This window comes from Pristis pectinata, chromosome 33 (assembly GCF_009764475.1).
Source record: "Pristis pectinata isolate sPriPec2 chromosome 33, sPriPec2.1.pri, whole genome shotgun sequence".
Lineage (NCBI taxonomy): Eukaryota > Metazoa > Chordata > Chondrichthyes > Rhinopristiformes > Pristidae > Pristis > Pristis pectinata.
This window is the reverse complement of record NC_067437.1, coordinates 1,415,825-1,443,060: the sequence shown is the minus strand read 5'-3', so window position 1 is coordinate 1,443,060 and position 27,236 is coordinate 1,415,825. Positions and strand designations below refer to the sequence as shown.

At 43.7% G+C, this 27,236-nt stretch overlaps 1 protein-coding gene across 2 annotated transcripts in view; it reads right to left on the bottom strand.

Moving 5' to 3' along the window:
* Window positions 1–224: 224 nt before the first annotated feature.
* LOC127585506 (aldehyde dehydrogenase family 16 member A1-like) overlaps window positions 225–27,236 on the bottom strand; it is a 52,042-nt gene continuing 25,030 nt past the window's right edge. For both annotated transcript variants that reach the window (XM_052043017.1, XM_052043019.1), the window contains 6 exons: window positions 26,574–26,734; window positions 26,314–26,481; window positions 24,321–24,525; window positions 18,136–18,321; window positions 13,274–13,399; window positions 225–3,446 (listed from right to left, as the gene is read on the bottom strand). In XM_052043017.1, the coding sequence (XP_051898977.1) occupies window positions 3,273–3,446; window positions 13,274–13,399; window positions 18,136–18,321; window positions 24,321–24,525; window positions 26,314–26,481; window positions 26,574–26,734 (1,020 nt within the window). In that variant the 3' untranslated portion in view covers window positions 225–3,272. The remainder of the gene's footprint in view (window positions 3,447–13,273; window positions 13,400–18,135; window positions 18,322–24,320; window positions 24,526–26,313; window positions 26,482–26,573; window positions 26,735–27,236) is intronic.

Genomic DNA, 27,236 nt, shown 5'->3' with positions numbered 1-27,236 from the left:
AAGCTGTGTTGTTAAACCAGTGATTGGAATGAGCAGGAGGACCCTGGTCACATATTCACATTACGTGACTAAAGATTAGTTCAGGGCATGAAGAAATGGAATGTTATATATTAGCTCTTCTCCCACTAGCTCAGTTTTAATAAACAGCAGAAGAGGATTGTGTTGTTGGCAAAGAAATATTGAGTCCTCGCTAGGGAAATTCCAAAAGTTTCAGTACACGGAACAAGGCAGCAATAATTTATTTTTAAAAATTTAACTACATAGACAGTTTGAGTAGGCTTAGTATACAGCGTAAATGTTTTAATACTTGTGTACATTTGTGGCAGTATAAACACACCAGATCAGGATACAAAACTGGCTCAGTGGAAGGAGACAGAGGGTGGTAGTGGAGGGTTGTTATTCAGATTGGAGGCCTGTGACTAGTGGTGTGCTGCGCTGCAGGGATCAGTGCTGGGTCCGCTGCTGTTTATCATCTGTATTGACAACTTGGATAAGAATGTAGGTGGCACTGTTAGCAAGTTTGCAGATGACACTAAAATTGTGCAGAGTGAAGAAGGTTGTCCACTGTTACAACAGAATCCAGATTAACTGGGAAAGTGGGCAAAGCAATGCCAGATGGAATTTAACTCAGACAAGTACAAAGTGATGCATTTTGGGATGTTAAAACAGGGCAGGAGATACACAATGAATAGCAGGGAAAACACCTTGGGGCACAAGTACATAGTTCCCTGAAAATAGTGACACTTGCCTTCATCGGTCGGGGCTTTGAGTACAAAAGCTGGGACGTCATATTACAGCTGTACATTTTTGAGACAACATTTGGAGCATTATCTGCAGCTCTGGTTGCAACATTACAGGAAGGATGTGAATAAACTAAAGAGGTTTCAGAAAAGATTCACAAGGATGTTGCTGGGACTGGAGGGCTTGAGTTATAGGGAGAGACTGGAGAGGTTGGGACGGTTTTCCCTGGAGCAGAGGAAGTTGAAGGGCTTAGATTAGGTGAATGGTCACAGTCCTTTGTCCCCAGGGTTGCAAAGTCTAAAACTAGAGAGGCATAGGTTTAAGTAGGATGATAAGATATCTTTATTAGTCACATGTATTTCACTATGTGTTTTGATGTACATCTTTTGCATAGACTGTTCTGGGGGCAGCCCGCAAATGTCGCCACATTTCTGGTGCCAACATAGCATGTCTACAACTTCGGAAGGATTTAAAGGTGGCCTAAGGGGCAAGTTTTTTCCACACAGAGTGTGGTTGGTTTATGGAACAAGCTGCCTGAGGAAGTGGTAGAGGCAGGTACAGTTACAACTCTTAGATGATGTTTAGACAGATACATGGAGAAAAAAGATTTAGAGGGACGTGGGCCAAATGCAGGCAAATGGGACTGGCTCAGACAAGTGCCTTCGTCAATGGGGATGAGTGGGTCCCAAGGGTCTGTTTCTGTGCTGTGTGACAGGGTGAGAGAGATGGAGCAGGGCTTTGCAGAATGCATGAAATCGAATATATAGAGGTAGGGTATACAATTTCCTTGAGGAACAATACATCTCTTGCGATACATTACCGTAGTGCCAACAGATAAAGGCAGCTTGAAGTCTCAAGTGACTGAATTGCTGTTCCTTTTTGACTGACGGCACTTGGCAACTACTCGTTATGTTTACACCCGTTTCCAAACATGAAAGCTTTAGACCTACATTTATTATAAATCTGCATAAGTAAACAATCTTGTGTGAACCAATTAAATATTGATAAGAATCTAAACAAGTATACCTCTGTTTACTTTGGGGACTGGCTCACTGGATTTCCACTTGCATTTTACTGCCTTACAGAACAGTTGAGCTGATCCCCGAAATCTGCCACCATTGTCTGGTGTATGAGACAGAAAATATGCACAAGACCCAGAGTTTTTGTAAATAAAGATTTCATTACATTCAACAACCTTCATCATCTTTGATCAGTTTCTCATATTAACAAACCTTAAGAGAAATTTTAATTACAATTTTCTGAAAACAGCAAGCAGCAACTAAAAACTCAAACTGTTCATCAAACATCACTTGGAATTACAAAGTAACTTGACATTTCCATTTCTCACCTATGCAAGAAAGGTCAAATTTAGCACCGAAATCGGAGGCAGTTGTGTGCAGAGGACCTAACTTACAAGGAAATCCGTCTTAATGTTTTTGTTAAACACTTAAAAAGGCATCAAAGAGAGAAGGGTGTGGTCCCCATCATTTTGGACTCGATTCAAACGGCTCCATAACGTATAAATGTAAACTGCAGTAAGCCGTAGTGAACTTATTAGAAGCATTCAACAAGGCTACTTCCTGTTTGACTTTTGTTCAAAAGGTTAAAATATGCAATTCATTTTAAAACAATTACAGATTCCCAAAGAAAATATCTGCCCAAGCATGAATGGTGGCTACAGGTGGTCATTGTAGTACCAGAATATGGTGGCACCAATAAAGAGTGTGGTGTTATTGTGCTTAGCACCCATGGTGCAAGGCAAATCTGTGGTAAGCACAGTTAACAACCTTGATTGCAATTTTCCATTCCTGGAAAAGGTTGATTTTATTAGTGAAGAAAGGTTTTCATTCAGTAATGGTCACTGGAACATGAATAAAAGGAAGGTTCCCACATGAGAAAGGTAGCGCACAGAGAATGGGACAACTCCTTGAAATTGTTGACCAAGCTCCCTCCTTTAGTTTGAGGGATCGTGTTTGGTTATTGGGAAATAGAAAAGGAGCTCTCAATAAACTCATTTCATAGGTGAAGGAACTAACTCCAGTTAGAGGATAGTGAGCAGGTGGAAAGAAAGAGGGCAAAAACCTAGGTGTGCTTAAGTGTTCAGCTCGTTATAGAATTCCAGTGAATTGCACACAGAAATAAGGTAGAAACAGTCCAATCTTGAAAGGTTGGAACAATAATTTTCAAACAAATAAACCGTTTACATTGTGCCACATTACTGAACCTCAATTTGTGGAATTCTAAAGATGAATAAATGCTATGAGTGTTTTGCCCTTGCTTTGACCAACAGCTGTTGGTGGAGCACTTGTATTATTTTCTGGACATCAAACACCCTGCCAGTGTATCCAAGTACAGGCCAGATCGGTGTTCTATATCTAACCAAAGCATTCACATTACAATTGGGAGGGTATGTAAATTTAGCTAGAAAAAAAACTCAGGTGCTGGAAATCATTCATTGATCAATATGTAAAGGAATAGTTACACTCTGGACAGGTTGGGTTGCCAGTCTGTTAGCCCTAGACAAACTGGCTCTAGTTGGCAAAGATTTCCCCCATTGGGATCCAGATGTTCTTACATTGCGTAGCATGATAAAGGAACTCTTCTCCTGCCCCCTGTCGGGAATTGCACCAGATACGCTGGATCCCATAGTTCACCCAGGTCCGCTTCAAGTTTTCAGCTGATGACCACTCAACAAACTTTGACCCCTATAGGAGATCACAAAAACAGGCGTGAATTTGTTTCTGCATATAAAAGTGAAAGTGATGGGGCACACAACACCATGCTGGGTGCTACCAAGACCAGCTTGGCGATATGGATTAAGCCAGAACAGCTTCGCATTTGCTTCACATTATTCACTCATAGAAAGCTGAAAAAAAACTCAAGTCAATACAGTTCTTTAAAAGGCACTTTTTGTTTTAATATATGAAATGCCACTACTGATTTGCATGCAAATTCCTACAAGGAGTAATGAGCTATTGGGTTGATGGATAGGTGATAGCCAGGACACCAGGAAGAACAAATGCTCTTTAAATGCCATGGAAGTTTCTGCCTCCACTATACCCACCCAGACAGCAAGGTCTGGAGTTCTAGTCATCCTTGGGTGAAGATAAAACTTTCCTCAACTCCTCTTTAATCCTTCAACCAATTACCTTTAGAGGGTGCAGGAGAGGTTCACCAGGATGCTGCCTGGGTTAGAGGGCAGGTGCTATAAGGAGAGGTTGGACAGACTTGGATCGTTTTCTTTGGAGTGTTGGAGGCTGATAGAAGTTTATCTGATGATGAGAGGCATAGATAGGGTAGTCAAGAATCTTTTTCCCAGGTTACAAATGTCAAGTACTAGAAGACATGCACTTAAGGTGAGAGGGGGAAGAGTTTAAAGGAGATGTGTGGGGCAATTTTTGGTTTTATTTTACACAGAGAGTGGAACAGGCTGCCAGAAGCAGTGGTGGAAACAGATATGATAGCAGTATTTAAGAGGCTATGAAATAGACATATAAATAGGCAGGGAATGGAGATATGGATCATGTGCAGGCAGAAGAGATTTAGTTTCATTTGGAATCATGTTTAGCACAGAAGTTGTGGGCTGAAGGGCTTGTTCCTGAGCTGTACTGTTCTATGGTAACCTGTATGCCCTAGTTATTGCCGTCTCTGCTCAGGGAAAGATGTCTTTCTTATTTACTCTATCTAGACTTCTAGTAACTTTGTATGCTTTTAATTAAATCTCCCCATAGCCATCTCGATTCTGAAGAGAGCGACCCCAGTTTAGGCAATCTCATTCACCAGCCACATCCACATCCTTGTCAAGGACAAGTGAAATCTCTTCAGTGATACCAGCCAGCCCTTGTGGTGAACTTGCTGCGAGTTGGTGCCTTGCAGAGGTTAAACGCTGCAAGTCTCAGTGCTGACCTACATTGCAGCAGGAAAATGAATTTGGGCACTGAGTCAACATTAAATAGGGGAATTACACAAATTACTTGTAGTAGGTACACGGGATCAGACATCACCTCATGCAAGTTCAAAAATACCACAAGAGAACTGAGGTAATACCAAGTTCAGAAGTAAAATGAACACAGGCACAAGTTAGATCTTCAAACCTTCCAACAGTATAAAAAAACGCATCATCCTTCAATGGCTTTTACTGTGGAGGGAAAAAAGGGACCAGCATGTTCTCCCCAACAGAGATGATTCCTGTAGTCAATGAATAAGCAGTTCTTGATGGGAAGCAAGTTGCACTCGTTAGCTGCCAGTTTGCTTTAGTTCATTCAGGGTCAGATACTTTTACATAATTCATTCAGTCTGAATTGTTGGAGCACGAGAGGCAACCTTACACCCCGTAAGAGTTCCTCATAAAGTAATCCTGTCAGTCCCATTCCTCCGCACTTCTTCCACAGCCCTGCACGTTCTTTCTCAAGAGCCAATCCAATCCCCTTGCAAAAGCATTGACTGAGTCCATTTTCGCCACACTTTAGGTAGCAAGTTCCAGATCATAACTACTGAGAAGAAAAAGATTTTCTTCACATCCCTTTTGTATCCATTGCCCAAATGTTTAACTGCATGGCTCAGGCCCTTAAACCATCTGCCAATGAGAACAGCTTCCATTTAACCTAGTTAAAGCCATCACGATCTTGCACGCGTCTACCAAACCTGCTGACATTTGAGTGGAGCTGAGGGGGTGCTGGAGGTAGTGCCTTTCAGCGAGATGTTAAACAGAGAGCACACTGGCTGACTCATTAGGTCCTGGAGATGGTGCAGAACTCACTGAATTAGAGCCAGGAGCTCACCCCATGTCCTGCCACAACCATGAAGAGTAAAAGAGCTCCTTCACCTTGTGGAGTTTCTGTGAGCTTGGCATACATGCTGGCCAGCCTATGCATTCATGAAGTAGTGACGCCCATGACTTACAAGATGAGCTGCTGTTTACAGATAAATACAGAGCAGTCCACCCCTCTTGCAAGAATGGGGCAGTATTTTTCTCTGGAGCAGTGAAGGCTGAGGGGAAACCTGATAGTAGTTTATAAGACTATGAGAGGCATAGATAGGGTAGACGGCCGGTATCTTAATCCCAGGGTCAAAATGTCAGATACTGGAGGGCATAGCTTTAATGTGAGAGGGGGCAAGTTCAAAGGAGTTTTTTTTTGAACAGAGTGGTGGGTGCCTGGAATATGTTGCCAGGGATGGTAGTGGAGGCAGATACAATTGAGGTGTTCAAAAGTCTCTTAGATAGGCACATGGATGTGCAGAGAATGAGAGATGAAGACTTGTGCAGGCAGTAGGCTTTTAATTACTAGTTTAATTAGTTTGGTACATCAGTGTGGGCCAAAGGGCCTGTTCCTGTGCTGTACTCTTCTTTCTATGTTCATTGTGAAAGGTGCAAGAGTGATTGGGGAACCATCAAGATTAGACCAAAAATGTCACAAGTGTGGAGCACCGAGCTCTCAGGCACCCAAAACCTTTGAGATCTGAACTGATCTTCAAGATTCAACTGTTGTATGGCTGTAGTTTACATTATAAATTGGACCCAACTACCCAACAGGTTCATTCCTAAATGATCAGCCTTTTCAAGGCAGTGCTTTACCTTTTCTGTTAGATAACTATTTCATTAAGACTCATACAATATAACATTGTAGAAGTAATATCTTCATTACTCCTTTGATAGAACTCTTTCATTCACGATCATAAGCATTACCTTTCAATATAGACATTACTTTCTCACCAAATGAATGGAGTGCTATCTGATGGCATTTTACTTTCACACATCTTGTTTCACAGCCTTGTCTGTGAATATTAATTATTTTCTCTAACAACCTCTAAAAGATTAGCCCACTGTCCTGTAGTAGCACTGCTACTCTTCCCTATTTGGACAGAAGTGATTTTAATACAACTTAATTTTAACTGCTACAACTGATTTTAATACAGAAGTTGATTTTAATTCCGATGTAACTTTCATTTCGAAGAATATTTAAAGATTGCAGTCACATCATCTGCTGAAGTCCCCCCACCCCCTCAACTTTTCTTAGCATTCTAGGATTCAAGACACTAGATGTTTCAGCACTTCCAAGACTGAACATCGCCAACTTTTTCCAGGATTTATTGTTTCTTTCTTTAATTCGTGTTTTTTTCCAGGATCTGAAAACACCAGCATTTATTGCCCATCCTTGATTACCCAGGATGCTGGTAGTGAGCCTCCTTCTCAAACTGCTGCAGACCTTCTGGTGAAGGTACTCCCTGTGGTTGGGGAAGAAGCTCCAGGATTGGGACCCAGTGACAACAAATTATCGGCAACATATTTCCAGGTCAGGATGGTGTGTGACCTGGAGGGGAACCCGCAGGTGATGGCACTCCCATGAACCTGTTGACCTTCTTGGTGGAAGAGGTCACAGGTTTGGAAGGTGCTGTTGGAATAGCCTGGGCGTAACTGCGTCACATTTCATCGACAGGATATACTGCAGTCAATTTGTATCAGAGGAGAGAATACACGTTTGGGGTGTGAATCAAGTATCTACTTTGTTCTGGATGGTTTTGAGCTTCTTGAGTTGTTACTCATCCAGGTCAGTGGAGAGTATGCCATCATGCTCTAACTTCTGCCTATTGTTGGTGGAAAGACTTTGGGATCTCAGGAAGTACATCAGTCCCCATAGGATACCCAGCCTCTGACCTGTCCTTGTAGCCAAGTATTTATTTAGTTAGTCCAGTTGAGTTTGTGGTCAGTGACATCCAGGAATATTGATGGTGGGGTGAATCAGTGATGGCAATACCATTGAATGTCAAGGGTAAATGGCTAGACCTTCCTGTGTTAGAGATGGCTGTTGCGCAACACTTCTGTGGCATGGATGTTATTTGTCACACCAGTCCACATCTGAACGTTGTGGTGGTCTTGCTGCATGCTGACTTGCTAGGGTGTGGTAAGTGCATTGAATATTGTGCATTCCCTGAACATCTTACCTTAGGTAGGTCAGAAATGGTGATGCCTTTGATGAAACAGCTGAAGATGGTCAGGCCTAGGTCACTGTCCAGGAAACTCCTGCATTGATGTCCTGGTTCTGAGATGATTGATATCTGACAATCAACTTCCTTTAAGCGGGGTACGACTCCAGTCACTGGAGTGTTTTCCATTTAATGCCCAATGACTTCAATTTTACCGTGTCGCTTTGACACCATTCTCAGTCAGAGCTGCCTTGACGTCAAGGGCACTCACTCTCACATCTCTGGAATTTAGCCGTTTGGTCCAAGTTTGATCCAGGGCTTATCTGGAGCCAGGTGATCCTAGCTAACCCTATACAGTGGGCAGTGGGAAGTCAGTGAGTATTAGTAAATCGATCTAATTAGCTGGTCCAGTTGCTCTAACACTTCTTCCTGCACCCTCACATCCCCACCAATGCATTCCTAAGCCACTGGTGAATCAATTAATATTCTATTAGGCTAGCTGATAAACAGAATGAGGTACAGTACGTTCTGGCACTGTGCACACATTTCAGAATAACATTAGCAACTCTCAAGGTTGATCCTGCTTTCTCCTGCAGTAAGGTTTTCTAAGTAAATACCTCCCGCCCACCACTCCCTGTTAGGGCTTGAACCGAATGATAAATCTGTTAACTACTGGAAAGACTGATGCATGACTTCCACTTGTCTATTGTGCAAAGTTTAGTTTGCTGTAGTTTGAATAAATGCCTTCTTTGAAAGCTCAAATAGATCTTTCCACTATGGAAACAGTCTGAGTACAAGTCAATAGTCTAACACACCCTTACATCTCTTCATATCCAAAGCATTGGGAGTAGAATTTAGCAGCAGCATTAAGAACTTAAAATATAGTGCTTTACTTTTAAATGGAAACAAATGTCATGAATATTCATTGCCACCTCCTAGTTATCTCTCACTCCTCTACAGATTTAAGGTTCAGAAGGAAATAGGAAATACCTTAGAAGATACTGACTTTATCCCACAGCCTCCCCTGGATGGAAACAGTGACTGCAACAAATGGTCAGTACACCATCATGGGAAAATACCTAGCATTTCCAATATCAGGTTTAATCAATCCCACCACACAACCACTGGACTGAAATAAATTGAGGTCAGCATCTATTTTGGTAATAGTGAGAAAACATCAAAGAAATTAATTGAAAATCAAAAGCCCGAGTACAATCTACCAAACCGTACACATTCAAGCCTTTCCTAAACTAGGCCAAATTTCATCAAACCCCTGCTCTCTCATTCTGGGTTAATGGGTCAATGAGTCAATGAGCCCCTGTACGTACAAACTGTAAAGATCCAATTTCTGCACTGTGAAAGGTCCAGACTTTAACACAGAGGCTCCAATAGTTACAATATACTGATAGTGAAAAAATAAGGATCTTAAATCATGAGATAGTAGAAGATCAATAAAATCCAAGTATATCACAGCCAACTCTAGATAAAAAAAAACATCCTGAATAACTGTATAGAAATTCTGATCAGGGTTCTGTTCAAACAGTGATCTGTTCAAATGACAAATTCACAGTTTTTGCTCATCCAGTGAAAAAACACATTTTGAAATCAAATCCCCTTGCTGAAATCACGAAGTCTCCAATGGGCTAAGCCCTCATCACCAGCACTCTCTCCAATAACCATTGGAGGATGACATCGCATGGACCTTGAAAGACCTAGAAGGGACCTGCAGTTATGTGTAACCATAGAATTTTAAACGGGACCTCTAGACTTGCATTTTGGCAAACAGCAAAATGTAAACTGGGCCCATTTGATATGCTGCACTGTAATTGCAGAGTCTGCATATTGCCCCTTCATTCACCCTCACAATGCAGCTCAAACTACCTGCAGTTAGTTTGTGCTTCAAGCACCAGCTTAGCATCATGGCTAATACAAACACAAAAAACCATAGAACCATACAGCACAATACAGGCCCTTTGGCCCACATGTTGTGCTGACCTTTAAACCATGCCTAAGACTATCTAACCCCTTCCTCCCACATAATCCCCTCCATTTTAAATTCCTCCATATGCTTACCTAACAAACAATCTCTTGAACTTGACCAACGTATCTGCCTCCACCACTACCCCAGGCAGCACATTCCATGCACCAACCACTCTCTGGGTGAAAAGCCTCCCCCGATCTCTCCCTTGAACTTCCCACCCATTACTTTAAAGCCATGCCCTCTTGTATTGAGCATTGGTGCCCTGGGAAAGAGGCGCTGGCTGTCTACTCTATCTATTCCTCTTAATATTTTGTATACCTCTATCATGTCTCCCCTCATCCTCCTTCTCTCCAAAGGGTAAAGCCCTAGCTCTCTTAGTCTCTCCTCATAATCCATACTCTCCAATCCAGGCAGCATCCTGGTAGATCTCCTCTGCACACTTTCCAATGCTTCCACATCCTTCCTATAATGAGGTGACCAGAACTAGACACAGTACTCCCAAGTGTGGTCTAACCAGAGTTTTATAGAGCTGCATCATTACCTCGCGGCTCTTAAACTCGATCCCACGACTTATGAAAGCTAACATCCCATAAGCTTTCTTAACTACCCTATCCACCTGCGAGGCAACTTTCAGTGATCTGTGGATATGAACCCCCAGATCCCTCTGCTCCTCCACACTACCCAGAATCCTGCCATTAACCTTGTACTCCGCCTTGGAGTTTGTCCTTCCAAAGTGTACCACCTCACATGTCTCTGGATTGAACTCCATCTGCCACTTGTCAGCCCAGCTCTGCATCCTATCACTATCCCTCAGCAAGCTTCGACAGCCCTCCACACTATCCACAACACCACCGACCTTTGTGTCATCTGCAAACTTGCTAACCCACCCTTCTACCCCCTCATCCAAGTCATTACTAAATATCACGAAAAGTAGAGGTCCCAGAACCAATCCTTGTGGGACACCACTAGTCACAGCCCTCCAATCTGAATGCACTCCCTCCACCACAACCCTCTGCTTTCTACAGGTAAGCCAATTCTGAATCCACACGACCAAGCCTCTCTGGATCCCATGCCCTCTGATCTTCTGAAGAAGCCTACCATGTGGAACCTTATCAAACTGCACTACCCTCAATCTGCCTGGTCAGGTCCTCAAAGAACCCTATCAAGCTTGTGAGACATGGTTTTCCCTTCATAAAGCCATGCTGGCTGACCCTAATCAGTCCGTGATTCTCTAAATGCTCATAGAACCTCTCTCTTAGAATCCTTTCCAACAGCTTGCCCACCACAGATGTAAGGCTCACTGGTCTGTAATTCCCTGGACTATCCCTACAGCCTTTTTTGAATAAGGGGACAACATTTGCCACCCTTCGATCCTCCGGCACCATTCCCATGGACAACGAGGACTCAAAGATCCTAGCCAACGGTTCAGCAATCTCCTCCCTCGCCTCGTGGAGCAGCCTAGGGAATATTCCATCAGGCCTCAGGGACTTATCTGTCCTAATATTTTCTAACAGCTCCAACACATCCTCTCTCTTGATATCTACATGCTCTAGAACATTAACCTTACCAACACTGTCCTCAGTGTCATCAAGACCCCTCTCTTTGGTGAATACTGAAGAGAAGTATTCATTGAGGATCTCACCCACTTCCACAGCTTCCAGGCACACCTTCCCACCTTTGTCTCTAATCGGTTCTACCTTTGCTCATCATCCTTCTGCTCTTCACGTACGTGAAAAAAGCCTTGGGATTCTCCTTAACCCTACTCACCATAGCCTTTTCATGTCCCCTTCTTGCTTTCCTCAGCCCCTTCTTAAGTTCCTTCCTTGCTACTCTATATTCCTCATGAGCCCTATCTGATCCTTGCTGCTTACACCTTATGCATGCTGCCTTCTTCTTCCTAACTAGTTGTTCCACCTCTCTTGTCACCCATGGTTCCTTCACCCTGCCATTCTTTCTCTGCCTCACGGGGACAAATTTATCCCTAACATCCTGCAAGAGATCCCTGAACATCGACCACATCTCCATAGTATATTTCCCTTCAAAAATGTCATTTCAATTTACACTCTCAAGTTCTAGCCTTATAGCCTCATAATTTGCAGATTTCATAGAGGAAATTGCATTGTCTTCTTCACATATGCAAGTTGCAGTTTCTGTTTCACTCAAGGCACGTTCAAAATAAAATTTTAAAACCTGAATGTAAAAGTTGAAAGCCGTTATGTAAATAAGGTAGAAGAAACGTTAAGGTCTTTTCAAAGTCCATAGTACATATTAAGCTTAAAAAAAAGTAATTTGCTGCTGGTTTACAATACAATCTGAACCCTTCAGTTAGATGCCAGATTAAAACCTGCTGCTGGGGTTGTTAATGTTATAGAGACAAGCTAACATCTCAACTAGACCATAGCCTTCAACTTCCTGATAACTTCGTACCATAGAGAAACGATAAAAAAAACATTTGATTAGGGTCAGGCCTTTGGATTTCTCTTTTCTACTGCAACCTTATGGCTGAAACTAGGTGTTTGCAACCATTTGACTCCTAAATGATTTCCCAATCAGTTATCCACACTGAGACCATCTATTTCCACCTCCATAAAATGGTCAGAATCCTCCCTTCCCTCAGTTCGACTTGTACATACCCTTGTTACAGACTGCCACCAAGGCTACCTTCAGAATCATAGTCATAGAGGAATACAGCATGGAAATAGACCCTTCAGCCCAACTTGTCCATGCTGACCAAGATGTCCATCTTAGCTAGTTGCATTTGCCCACATTTGGCCTATATCCCTCTATATTCCTATCCACGTACCTGTCCATATATCTTAAATGTTATTATTGTACCTGCCTCAACCACTTCCTCCGACAGCTCGTTCCATATACAGACCACCCTCTGGGTGAGGAAGTTATCCCTCGGGTCCCTTTTTAAATCTTTCCCCTCTCACCTTAAACCTATGACCTCTAGTTTTTGATTCCCCTTCCCTGGGAAAAAGACTGAATTCACCCTATCTATGCCCTTCATAGTTTCATACACCTATATTCACATTCCACAACTTTGCCCTTCTCCTTGGTTTTTTTTTACCCAGAGAGTGGTTGGGGCATGGAATGCGCTGCCTGGGGCGGTGATGGAGGCAGGTACATTGGTCAAATTCAAGATATTGCTAGATAAGCATATGGAGGAATTTAAAATAGAGGGATATGTGGGAGGAAGGGGTTAGATAGTCTTAGGCGAGGTTTAAAGGTCGGCACAACATTGTGGGCCGAAGGGCCTGTATTGTGCTGTACTGTTCTGTGGTTTGACTCTACTGCTAGTACCATAACTTGCACCAGATTCCTTTCCCATGTGCTGGCTGACTCTGCTGATTCCCACTTTTGTTTCTTAACTCTAATACAGGAAGTGCCTTGGCAAGAGAATGCAGGTGATGGTGCCAGGTACCTCGAGAATCCCAAATATTAGATTCTAACTTCGAACTCGCTTTTTGCTTCATCTTGTGTGTATTTTTCCCTGTGAAACTAAAGCCACAACAGCAGGTCATTTTGGTTCCCTCTCTCAGCCTCTCTACTCTGTGCGAGCCAGCAGCTTGGCCATTCCCAGAGCAGGGGGCCGCACACTTCCCTGTGAAAAGCAGCAATTACCTTTGCAGAACCAAAGTACCACATGGCTTGGACATCTTGATGCTCAACCAAGAATTTGGTCAGATGATCTCGTGACCCAGTCAAAACATTTACAACACCAGCAGGAAGATCGGAGGTTTCGAAGACCTGCACAAGGAAAAAAGCTCATGTAAGCTGGCCTGACATAGCAAGTTTTTCCACAAAGATCACAAGAGACATAGAGTCAGAGTTATACAGCACGGAAACAGACCCTTTGGACCAACTCATCCACACTGACCAAGGTGTTTATCCGAGCTGGTTCCATTAGCCTACATTTGGCCCACATTCCTCTAAACCTTTCCAATCCATGTATCTGTCCAAATGTCTTAAACGTTGTAAGTGTACCCACCTCTACCACTTCCTCCGGCAGCTTGTTCCATATACCCACCACCCTCTGTGTGAAGTTGCCGCCCCTTAGGCCCCTTTTAAATCTTTCCCCTCTCATCTTAAATCTATATCCACTAGTTTGAGACTCTCCTACTCTGGGAAAAAGACTGTGGCCATCCACCTTATCTACGCCTCTCATAATTTTATAAACCGCTATAAGATCACCCATCAGCCCCCAACGCTCCAGGGAAAACCGTCCCAGCCTATTGAATCCCTCCTTACAACTCAAGCCCTCCAGTCCCAGTAACATCCTTGTAAACCTTTTTGGCACCCTCCAGTTTAATGACATCCTTCCTATAGCTGGGGCAACCAGAACGGCACACAACACTCCAAGTGTGGTCTCACCAGCAACTCATACAGTTGCATCATGTGAAATGAAAAGACATTTTCTGATAACTATTGACAATTTCCAAATACAAAATTGTGGCTGTGGATTTGGAGGAATGGTGCTTCCTCTAAAACATTACCAAGATACGAATCTACATTAGAATATTTTTGAAGGCTGATTTGTAGGTTTGAAGTGACTTGGAGGTATATAAAATTATTAGGGGGATAGGGTAGATAACCAAGGTGGAGGTATCTAAGAGGGCACGAGTCCAAGTTGAGAGGTAGGATGTTTGGAAGGGACCCAGAGGGTGCTGAGTTTGGAACACAGTGCCTGAGGTAGTGATGGAGGCAGAGAGTTTCACAACATTTCAGAAGTATCTAGACGAGCACTCGAATCACCAAGCCTACTGACTCAGTGCAGGTAAATGAGACTAGTATAGACAATGGACGGTACAGACCCGATGAGTCAAAGGACCTGTTTCTCTATCGCACGACTCTGGCATATGACAGCTTGGTTTTTTAAAACTACCTCTTAAGTCATCAAAGAGCAACAGCACATCAGTATTTAACCACTGATCATTAGATTAACTCTAGCCAGAATACAGCTGCAATGTGTAATACGTTTCTTTCCGACAATGAACTAACCCGCAATTAATGGTGAGGAGCAAAACTTTAGACTGCAGGAACATATCAATGACCTGGTCAATTGGGTAGAAAAATGACAAGTGCGATTTAATCCAGAGAAGCACAAGGTAATGCACTGGGGAAGTGCACCAAGGCACGGGTATATAGAATAAATGACAGGATATTGAATGGTGTAGAGCTTCCGCTGATTCTTAAATGTAGAACAGGTCAACAGATGCTTAACAAGGCAGAGCCCCAGAATACAGAGCAGGGAGGTTATGCTAAAACTGTATTCCACATTACCTAGGCCAAAGTTCTGGTCACTACATTGTAGGAAAGATGTGGTGCACTGGAGAAGTGCAGAGAAGATTTAAGAAGATGTCAGGACTGGAAAATTGTAGCTGGAAGAACTATTGGATTTGTTAGGGTTGTTTACTTTGTGATAGAGGCAGCTGAGGGGAGACTTAATCAAGGTGCACAACATTATGAGAGGCCTTGATAAATAGCAAGGACCTATTTCTCTTTAAAAAAAGTCAAAAGCCAGGGAACGAAGATTTTGAGTCATAGAATAATTCAGCACGGAAACAGGCCCTTCGGCCCAACTGGTCCATGCCGACCACAGCATCCTCCCTGCTAGTCCCAGTTGCCCTCATTTGGCCCATAACCCTCCAAGCCCCTCCCTCCATGGACCTATCCAAATGCCTCTTAAATGTTGCAATTGTACCCACCTCAACCACTTCCTCTGGCAGCTCATTCCAGGTCCTCACCACCCTCTGTGTAAAGAAGTTACCTCTCAGGTCTCTTTTAAATCTCTCCCCTCTTATCTTGTATCTGTGCCCTTTAAGTTTTGGACTCCCCAACCCTGGGGAAAAGACAATGATCGTCCACCTTATCCAGACCCCTCACAGTTTTATGAACTTCTATGAGGTCAGCCCTCATTCTCCTACTCTCCAAGGAATGAAGATCCAGCGTGGCCAACCTCTCCCTATAACTCAGGCCCTCCAGTCCACGTAGAATCCTCGTAAATCTCTTCTGCACCCTCTCCAGCTTGACAATGTCTTTCCTATAACAGGGCGACCAAAACTGTACACAATACCCCGTGTGGCCTCACCAACGACTTATAAAACTGCAACACAGTGTCCCTACTCCTAAACTCGATGCCCTGACTGAAGGCCAGTGTGCTAAACGCCTTCTTCACCACCCTGTCTACTTGCGCGGCCATTTTCAGTGAGCTGTGCACTTGTATGCCCAGGTCCCTCAGGAATGTTCCACAACACTCGTCAGTACCCTGCCATTCACTGTACAAGTCCTCCCCTGGTTTGACTGTCCAAAGTGCATCACCTCACACTTATCTAAGTTGAAATCTATTTGTCATTCCTCAGCCCATCTCTCTAACTGATCAAGATTTCTTTGCAATTTATTGTAACCTGTTCCACTACCAACAAATCCCCCTAATTTATTATCATGAGCAAACTTGCTAATCGTGCCATGTACATTCATATCCAAATCATTTACATAAATAATGAATAGCAGAGGTCCCAACACTGACCCCTGGGGCACCCCACTAGTTACAGGCCTCCAGTCAGAGAATTGACCTTCAACCATCACCCTCTGCTTCCTATCATCGAGCCAATTCCGAATCCACCTCGCTAGCTCCTCCTGAATCCCACGCAACCTAACCTTCCGGATCAGCCTGTCATGCAGGCCCTTGTCAAAGGCCTTACTAAAGTCCATCCCCTTCCTCTATCCCGTTAGTTACCTCTTCAAAAAACTCCAGAGGATTCATCAGACATGACCTCCCACACACAAAACCATGCTGACTATTCTGAATAGGCCTTGACTATCCAAGTGATGGTAGATCTTGTCCCATAGAATTCCCCCCAGTAACTTCCCTACAACTGGAGTCAGGCTCATCAGCCTGTACTTCCCTGAGTAATTTAAAGTAATTAGCTCAAGGATTCAAAGGGAAATGAGAGAAAAAAAAATTATTTCACTCAAAAGGATGCTGGGAGTTTGGAACTCACGGTTGGAAGAGATGATACCGGAAGAAACCCTCCTCACAATTCAACAGTGTTTGGATATGCTGTCAAGGTGCTGTCATCCACAGGGCTGTGGACCTGGCGCTGGAAGATGGGATTAGGCTGGGTAGCTCTTGTTTTGACAGGCATAGACATGCTCTGTATAAAATTACAATTTAATGGAAAATGGAAATGGATGCAATAGTTATTGCCAGGTGTTGAATCCATAAATTAATTGGCAGCACTGAGCATGTGGAGGCAGCCCTTGCAGTCTATGACCATAAATCTCATTCTGCAGATGGTTCTTCATGAACCTTAACAAGCCATGCCTCCATGTACTGGTGCTGGCTTCAAGACGTAGCAATGTTCCTCACACCCATCTATTCAATCACTGGAACATACACTGATTAAGTGTCATGGTATTAAGCAATGCATTTAATACAATGTCCTGCACACAAATAGAGAACAGGAATCTATTTGTATAATTGGTATCCATGAGCCCACAGATCAGACACTGTACGAAGCTGATGACACAAAATGATCAGACATTGTACGAAGTTGATGACACGTAAAATTCACATATTTAACCTCTTGCAAATGAGAATTTCACTGTGGACAGAGCAAAACAACAAGCAGCTCTACTTCATGGTAGGTGATCCAAATCAAGTTATGAAGTAGTGCATCAATGTTACACAACAAACATCTTACCAATGAGCACCTGTACCTTGGTGTCCCTGATACAACATTGCGTGCGAGTCAAAAAGCATGATTTATGCAAAGCTTTCACTGAAAGGGCTAACCTATAACTAAACCCAGAGAGATCACTTTTTACAGCTCTCACTTCATGAAGGAGGCACCGTGAGATACTGCACCACGAGTGCCCAGGGCAAATATTCAGTCCACACATGCACTCTGACAGCAAGCTTTCTGAAAGTGAAGCTATTGGATCTGAACTCACTCCTGTCCTCACTACTAATTGCTACCTGAACTTTCTAACATGGGGTCCTAGACAGCAGTCAGCAACAATTATTCTACCAAATCAAGGGCTAGAGTGTCAACGGTGACCCAGCTTGGACGAATTACTGCAACTCTTAAGAAATGGAACCCATTACATTCCTAGTCTCTGCAGCATTATACAGTAAAATTCCAACAGCACTCTTGGGACTTCAGTGGTGCCAGGCTAGCAGAGTTTCTGGACTATTGTATACCCAAATACACTTTTATTTTACACTTGTTTTACAGTAATATAATAAACCACCCAGTGAACCCAGGGAATACACAAGCACTCAGTTCCTAGCTCTGGCTGTACATCTCACTCACGCTCTGAAGCCAGATGCCAAACCAACATGTTCTCTGAACACAGATGTCGGATCATCGGAGTTTCACTGTAGGTGAATTGAGGCACTGAGAAATTCTAGAAGTGTGTCAGTGGCTGCACACCAGTGCAATTATTGTAACACAAACCAAAGTGGGTCCACTTGTCTGTACCTGATAGAGTTCCAAGGCTGGCAGAGGATACCTCTCACTGGGGACAATGACGACCACATTCCCTCGAACAATTGCTGGGGCAAAAAGACTCACAAAGCTGAGCAGAGGGTTCTCATCGGGGCATGCAATGGCTATCACACCTACAGGCTCTCGAACCATGATCGTGGCCCCATAAAGCTGGGTTTCCTGAAAAAAAGAAAGGAAAATATGTTTCATTGTCAATACCACTTAGCCATTCTATTGCTGAACCTTAAATATGTCAGAAAACTCTTACTGCATTGAAAAGACAGACAATAAAACAGGCCGGTAACTAACCCCAGCAAACAGAGGAAGTTTGTACCATAATGATAACTCAATGATGGTGAGTGAACTGGAAGTTCACAAACTCTCATACAAAGGCCTAGCTTCTGAAAAACTAAAAACAATGAAATAATTCTTATCTAGATATATCAGCCATAGAATGATGCAGCTTTAAAGGTGATTTCACCTGTCAGTTAATTCCGAGAACTAGCCATGGTTTCCACCTGCATTCATCATTCAACTGCAAGTTTTCCCCTCTGAGTCACTGTCTCATTCACTGAAGCTTACAAGAGAACGAGCCCTAGAGTAAGCATTCACCAAACAAAGGCTCTCTATTCATTAGCCACTGACGCACAACCTCATCTTGACCAGATGTGGAAAACCTACGTCACTCCATATTTCAGGAGCCACCTCTCAAACACTGCTGACAAAATTCACAATCTCACCAGTATAGTGGTATCCTTAGAGACAGAAGAAACTGTAGATGCTGGAATAAACAACCTGCTGGAAGAACTCAGTGGGTCAAGCCACATCTGTGGGGGAAGGGGGTACAAAATGTCAATGTTTCTCGTCAGGGTGAGATGCAGGGATTCGACCCAAAATGTGGACAATTCCCTCCCCTCACTACAGATCTTGCTTGACCCAGTGAGTTCCTCCGGCAGATTGTTGGTTTGTATCCTTGCTTATCATGGTGGGGCATACATAGGGTGAATGCACACAGTCATTCAAAACCAGAGGGCATAGGTTTAAGGTAAGAGGGGAGAGATTTGATAGGAACCTGAGGGGCAACTTTTTCCAGTCAGAGGGTGGTCAGTATATGGAACGAGCTGCCAGAGGAAGTGGTTAAGGCAGGTGCAATAACAATATTTAAAAGGCACGTGGACAGATACGTGGATAGGAAAGGATAGAGGGACATGGGCCAATGGGAGGCAAATGGGATGAGCTTAGGGCATCTAAGTCAGCATGGATGGGTTGGGCTAAAGGGCCAGTTTCCGTGCTGTACGAATCCATGACCAGTGTTCAATCCCTTACAAGGCAATCGTTCTTAAGGATAGCACAATGGCACAGCTAGTGGAGCCACTGCCTCACACCTCGGGTGCTGTCTGCATGTGCAGTTGGCACACTCTCCCTAGAACTGCACGGGTTTCTTCCGGGTGCTCCAGCTTCCACCAAAACTGTGCAGGTTTGTAGGTTAAGTGGCCACTACAAATTGCCTTGTGTTTCTTATTAGTGGTGGATTCTGGGGTGGGGGAAAAAGACAATGGTATGTGGGGAGAATGAAATGGGGTAGGATTAGTGAAAAATTGGGAGCTTGATGGTTGGCATGGACTCAGTGGGCTGAAAGGCCCATTTCCATGGTGTGTTTCTCAATGACTCCTTGACAACTGTATCCAGTGTGGCAGCACAGATTATTGGCATCTGAGGAAAAGAGTGGCTGCAAATTACACAGCATAAAGCTCACAGCAGTGATCCACACCATCGTGTACACTTCAGAGACAGACTACCCACAGCAGGCATCTCAAAGCACTGGAAAAATCCCACCAACATCATCTCCAAAAGATCCGCAAAATCCACAGGCAGGTTAAGCAAACGAACATCAAGGAGACACCAGAGACTGCAGATATTGGAATCTGGAGCACCAAAATCTGCTGGAGGAACTCTGTGGGTAGAGCAGCATCTGCACTGCTGATGCATGGCTTCAATCTGAAACGTCAACAATTCTTCCCCCCCACCCCACAGATGCTGCTTGACCCACCGAGTTCCTCCAGCAGATTGTTTGTTCTCCAAAGGTTCTGTCCTTAGCCAAAATACGCAGCAATTGGGGCTTTAATTACACCTAGCCTGTTCTAGTGCAAGCCATTCCATCCACATGCTTGGCACTAAAGTCCTGAGCTGGATATTCTACGCCGAGCTCTGTTGTAGCAGATTAGCGGGAGGGTAACCACAGAACAACTTCATGGAAACCGCTGGCCCATGAACCCGCTCAAAATGGAACATCATCAGAACAGCAAAGAGAATCTCTAGCTTCTCTGTTGGGGAGAAGTGGAAGCTCGGAGAAGACAGCGGTGGAAACACACACCTAATGTATCATTCACCCACCCACCCTATCATTGTCCCACTTGTGGACCCCACCTCGAGCTCACCCCGCCGCCCCCCCCATTTCAGAATCAGAGTGGAAGCAAGTCACCCTCGCCCCTGAGGGAGGCCAAAGAAGTTATCTTTTTCCAGTTTAGGAGACTATTGAATCTGCTTCCACTGCCCTTCGAGGAAGGACATTACTAGATTATAATAAATCCTAGACTAAAACAAACACTTCCCATCTCGTATCTGGATCCTCTGGTTTCCACCCCTCCTGCCCCTGGAAAGTTTTTCTCTCTCCCGTACTTCTAAACACATTAAATCTTCTTTTAATATTAAGAAATAAAAGTTGGATTGTAGAACTGTTACCACACAGGGAGTGACCATTTGGCCCAACTGGTGTATGCCAATTCTGAGTACAGGAATCCAGTCACTTCCACTACTCAACAAGTCACAACAATTGTTTTGCACAAAAAAAAAACACAGTTTCTCTACTTTTGTAGTTCAACTAATTATCCCTGGCACAATTTGAGCAAATCTCTCAATCACACCAAGGCCATTACAAAGTATGATATGCAGAACTGGATAGAATTAACACAACTGGAGCCAAAACAATAATTTATAAATTGTGATTTGGAGTCATGGTCTTTGTCACAGAGTCATCCAGCAAGGCGAACAGGCCCTTCGGCCCAAATTCTTCATGCTGACCAAGATGTCTTCCTGATTAGCCCCGTATCCCTCTAAACTTTTCCTATCCATGTACCTGTCCGAATGTATTTCAAATGATGTAATTGTACCCACTTCTACCACTTCCTCTGGCAGCTTGTTCCATATACCCACCACCCTCTGCGCAGAGGCAAAAGTTGTCCCTTAGGGGAAAGATTTAAAGGTGACCTATCACCTTAAACCTATGCACTCTAGTTTTGGATTCCCCCACTCTGGAAAACAGACTGTGACCACCCACCTTATCTGGGCCCCTCATTTTATAAACCTCTATACGGTCACCCCTCAGCCTCCTTCACTCCAGGGAAGATGGTCCCAGACTATCTATCCATTTTCTCCTTATAACTCAATCCCTCCAGTGCGAGCAACATTCTTGTGAATCTTTTCTGCACCCTCTCACTGATTCACATCCTTCCTAGAGCACGGCAACCCGAACTCCACACAATACTCCGAGTGTGATCTCACCAATGTCTTGAACAGCTGTAACATGAAGTCCCAACTTTTGTACTCAATGCCCCGTCCAATAAAAGCAAGTGTGCCATACACCTTCTTCACCACCCTGTCTACCCGTGTCCCCAGATCTATGAGGATTCTTGGAAAAATGCACATCGAAAGAAAAATCCAAAGAATATTTGGTGGCACAGGCTGGAGTCATATGCCTCATCATCATCTAAACAATCACCAGATCTTTAACTTGGATTTTCAAGACAAAGCTCATTTCAGTGGCAGCTAACAAGTAGTGAAAATCAAAACTGCAGATACTGGAAATCTAAAACAGAAAATGCTGGAAATAGTCAGCAGGTCAGGCAGCGTCTGTGGGAAGAGAAATAGAGCCGACATTTCAGGTTGAAGACCCTTTGTCAGAACTGGGAAGGAGACCAAAGAAGCTTGTGAAGCTGAAGAGGGGGGTGGGGGGGGGGGGGAGAGGAGGAAAAGAGGGATTTCTTTGATTGGACAAAAGCAGGTAACCATGGATAAGCTATAAACAAAGTCACCTGACCAGTGAGGGAATGGGAGCAGTTAGAGTGCGAGAAAATGGACAACAGAACAGAAAAGAAAGTCAGAGTTGTGAAATGCAGAGTAGGAGCACAAGCCTGGCAGGTCAGGCTGGGCAGGTCCTCCACTCACAGAGAGAGTGAGTTCACATCACAGAGAAATCAAGTTACCTAACGTTGTAAAATTTAGTATCAAGTCTAGAATCTACAAAAAAAAGATGGGCGCTGTTCCCCTAGCTTGTATTGGGCCTCACTCAAAAATGGACCTCTCCATGTCTATCTTAATCAATAAAATGAGAAATGGATGCAGCAAGATCCAGGACTTGGCTTCTTATGATGCACCTTGCAATCTTGACAAGATAACAACAAGATTTTGTTTCCTGTGATTTTCAAATTTATACTATAAATTGTGAAGCACAGTCCCAGGATAAGACATCGGTCATTTTGGACTGACATGAGGAAAACTTTCTTTACTTGAACACAGCAAATATAAAAGTTTCTTCCTTAGATGCTGCAAAAGTTCAGATATCAATTTCAATTATGAATGAGGTAGGCAGACTTCTGGGCACTAAGGGAACCAATAGATATAGGATAAGGCAGGATGGTACTTGAAGTGTACAATATTAGTTGGGTAGAGAAGTTATAAGGGCTCTTTCTGCTTTGATTTCTCACATTCATTCCTCAAAGGTAAATCCTGACATGTGAATTATTCCTCAGTCAATGGCACACCCCATCACAGCCTCCATCCAAACATGGACCAAAGAGCTAAATTCTGCAGGTGAAGAGAGAGTGACTACCCTTGGTATCAAGGCAGCATTTGACTGAGTGCAGCATTAAGGAGCCCTGGTAAACCTGAAGTCAATGGGCATCAGGAGCCAACAATCCAATGACTGGAGTTGTACCTCACAGAAAGGAAGATGGTGGTGGCTGTTGGGGCTCAGTCATTCCAAGCACATCACTGCAGGGGTTCCTCAGGGCATCTTCAGCTGCTTCATCAGTGAGGTTCTTTCCAACATAAAGTCAGAAGTGGGGATACTTGTGATGAAAGAAATATTTGCAACACCTCAGAAAATAAACCAATGCATACCTGCATGCAATGAGACCTACACAACATTCAGGCAGGGGGTGATAAGTAATAATTAACATTCAGGTCACAAAACCATTTCCAACAAGAGAGAGTCTAAGCATCTGCATCTGCTTCATCAACATGCTGGGGGTCAACATTCACCAGAGACTCAACAGGGCCAAGCAGTAACTGGTGTTTATGTGAGCAGTCAGAGGCTGAGTACCCTGTGGAGACCAATGCTCTTTTTGACACCCCAAAGCCTTTCTAACATCCACAAGGCACACATCAACAATTCAGTGGAATATTCACTACTTGCCTGGAAGAATGCAGCTCCAACATCTCGACATTATTTTGGATCAAGTAACCATCTTGATTAGTACCCCATCCACCACTGTAAACATTCATGCTCTACACCACCAGTGCAGTAACTGCAGTGTGTAACATCTACAAAATGAACTGCAATTACTTGCCTAGGCCATTCTGGCAGCACCTCCCAAACGTGCAACATTTACCACCAAAGAAGAGAAGAGCAGGATGCGTCTGAGAACACCACTGCATGCACATTCCCCAAACTGCACAATACCCTGACTTGGAAATATAATCACTGGTGTCTTGAACATTGTTGGAGGGGTGAAGCACATTCATTGACTGCACCACTGCAGGTAGCACAGTGGAGTTTCACAGCTCAGTGACCCGGGTTCCATGCTGACCTTCGGAGCTATCTAAGTGGTTTGTATGTTCTCCACATGACCACATGGGCTTCCCCACAGGTGCTCTGGTTACCCACCACATCCCAAAGTCACACTGGCCACTAGTGTGCAGGTGAGTAGTAAAACCTAGGGAAGGGTTGATGGGAATGTGGGAGAATAAGTTACAAAGAAAATTAATGGGGGAAACTGGATTGCACTGTGTGCTGGCATAGACTCGATGGGCAAATGGTCTCCCATGCTGTAAGGAAACATGAAAAACTGCTTTATTCTTCCCAAAATGGAAGGCACACAACATTTTGTCGGTTTTCCCACCTGGACGGTGCCCCCATACTTGTCACAATAGGCACCCCAGTAGAAAAGTCTCTCAATGCAGGCATCTACTTCATCTCTGGCTTCCTCGATAGTGACACCAGTCAGGGAACTCAGTCCTTGAGACATCTCTTCCCGGCGCAACTCCAGGTTCTCAGCCAAGTAGTAGATGATCTGAGCCCTGTTGTGGGCAGCTCGTTTCCCCCAGCTGAAAAGACAAGTCAGAAGTCTTTCACTCTCCAGCCTTGCTTTCTTTAGATTCTCATTAAATTTATTGTTGACCATTTTCAGCAGTAACAGCATGATTCCAATTAATCCAAATCACTGCGGCACCTAATGTGAGAAGACCACTGTTGATTTATTACTTAGTATGATCCTGACTGACTTATAAGCTTAGCCAACATAATTAAAGAAACTTCCCACCCCAGACATTCTTTCTTCTCGCCCCTCCCATCAGGCAGAAGATACAAAAGATTGAGAACACGTACCACTAGGCTCAAAGACAGCTTCTATCCTTCTGTTACAAGACTCCTGAACAGACCTCTTATATGATAAAAGTGAACTCAATTTCTCAATCTACCACGTCATGGCTCTTGCACCTCATTGTCTGCCTGCACTGCATTTTCTCTGCAGCTGTAACACTTTATTCTGCATTCTGTTATTGTTTTCCCTTCTGTGTTACCTCAATGTACTTATGTTTGGAATGATCTGTATGGATGGCACGCAAAACAAAGCTTTTCACTGCATCTCAGTACAGATGACAATAATAAACCAATTACTAGTTCTGCCTTCTTCCATATTCCTTAATTTCACTCTTATTAAGAACTGATCTAGTAGCAATTACCATTAGGGAAGCAAGTTATAGAGAAATGCAGCACAGAACCAGGTCCTGCACCCCACCAACCACTCATATACACTGATCATACATTTATCCTAGTCCCTTTATTCTGACGACATTGTCATCAACTCCCACCAGCTCCAAACTTCCACCATTACGTAAAAGCGTTTCCTTGCATTTCAGAGATGCTCCAATTCTTCTTTTCTGGGGAAGCCCACTCTGTACTTCAAATGTCACCTATTAAAGTCTTCAGTGAATTCTCATAAAGTTGCCAAGGTAGACCTCAGAACTCAAGGTCATTCTTCCAGTGCCTGCTGCACTCTGGAATCTGCTTTACCTACCTCTTGCCTTGTATCTACTCACACTGGAGACTGACCTCACCCAAAGGGTGGCCAACTTTTTCGCTCTATCACCCCAATAAAGATAAAGGAGATCAACTGAATTGGAATATTATTGACACATGTACTGAAAAACTTGTCTTGCATACCGTTCATACAGATCAATTCATTGCACCGTGCATCAAAGTTGTACAAAGTAAAACAATAACAGAATGCAGAATAAAGCGTTACAGTTACAGAAGAAGTGCAGTGCAGGCAGACAATGAGGTGCAAGGACATAACGAGGTAGATTGTGAGGTCAAGCGTCCATCTTATCGTACTAGGGAACCGTTCAATGATCTTATAACAGTGGGATAGAAGCTGTCCTTGATCTTGGTGGAATGTGCTTTCAGGCTTTTGTATCTTTTGCCCGATGGGAGGGGGGAGAAAAGAGAATATCTGGGGTGGGTGGGGGTCTTTGATCATGCTAGTTGCTTTATTGAGGCAGTGAGAAGTATAGACAAGAATCCATAGAGGGGAGGCTGGTTTCTGTGATGTGTTGAGCAGTGTCCACAACTTTCTATAGAAGATAGAACACTACAGCACAGTACAGGCCCTTCAGCCCACAATGTCGTGCTGACATTTTATCCTGCTCTAAGAGCTATCTAACCCTTCCCTCCCACATAGCCCCCTATTTTTCTAATCGATAAAAATTGGTGAGTGTCAAAGGGGACATGCCAAATTTCTTTATCCTCCTGAGGAAGTAGGAGGTACTGGTGAGCTTTCTTGGCAGTAGCAAAGTGTGGATTTATTTCATAGTGGAACTGTCATTACCACTCACCCTGGAGCTGCTGCATGAGCTGCCTCCACTGCATTTCGAACATCTTTCCTGTTGCAATCACCGACATAAGCCACGGCCTTGCCCTTGTGGTCAAAAATGGGGCGCGAGTACATGCTGTAAGGCCTCTTCTGGGCACCTCCATAGTATACTTTATACGTACGGTCAACACTGCAGACAAACAGAACAGCAGTGAGTCACCTGAGTATTTGAAGGCAGTTGGGTTTATAGGACTTAGTGGCACAAATTGCACATTATCGTACCTTGGAACAGCATCAGTTTGGAGTAGCGTGGGCTGTGCTACCTGTCCTGGGATTGGTGGAAGATCTGCTCCATGCACAGCTGCAAACGTTTTGTATTTGACCTCTCCTGGCTTTGGGTTGGGTCGTTCCTCCCAAGCAGGCCTCACATACTCATACAAGCCCTGGATAGGAGAGCAGGGTACGGGAGGGTCAAAGGGCAACTGTGAATGTCCAGACCAAGTAACAACTCATGGAGGTGCGCATCGGGTATGGATTCCATACACTAGTATGGATTCAAAACTAATTAACACTATTGACTGGCAAAAACCCTAATCACTGCAGTTTAGCAACACAATGACCACTGTGCACTAAAATGGTCTGTTTTCTTTGTTCTAATTGTGTTCTTCCTTGTAAGAATTGTGTATAATTTATGTTCTTCTTGTGAATGCTGCTTATGTGATGCTCTGTGCCTGTGATGCTGCTTGCAGGTAAGTTTTTCATTACACCTGTGCACACATGGACTTGTGCATGTGACAATAAACTCCACTTTGACTTTCTTGGTCTACTTAATATACATGATAAACTCAAAGCCCCTGCATGACACAAATATCCCTCAGATGCTGCAAGACTTAAACGTTTGAGAACCTTGGATAATCGCTACTACAAAGCTTACTAAATCTTCAC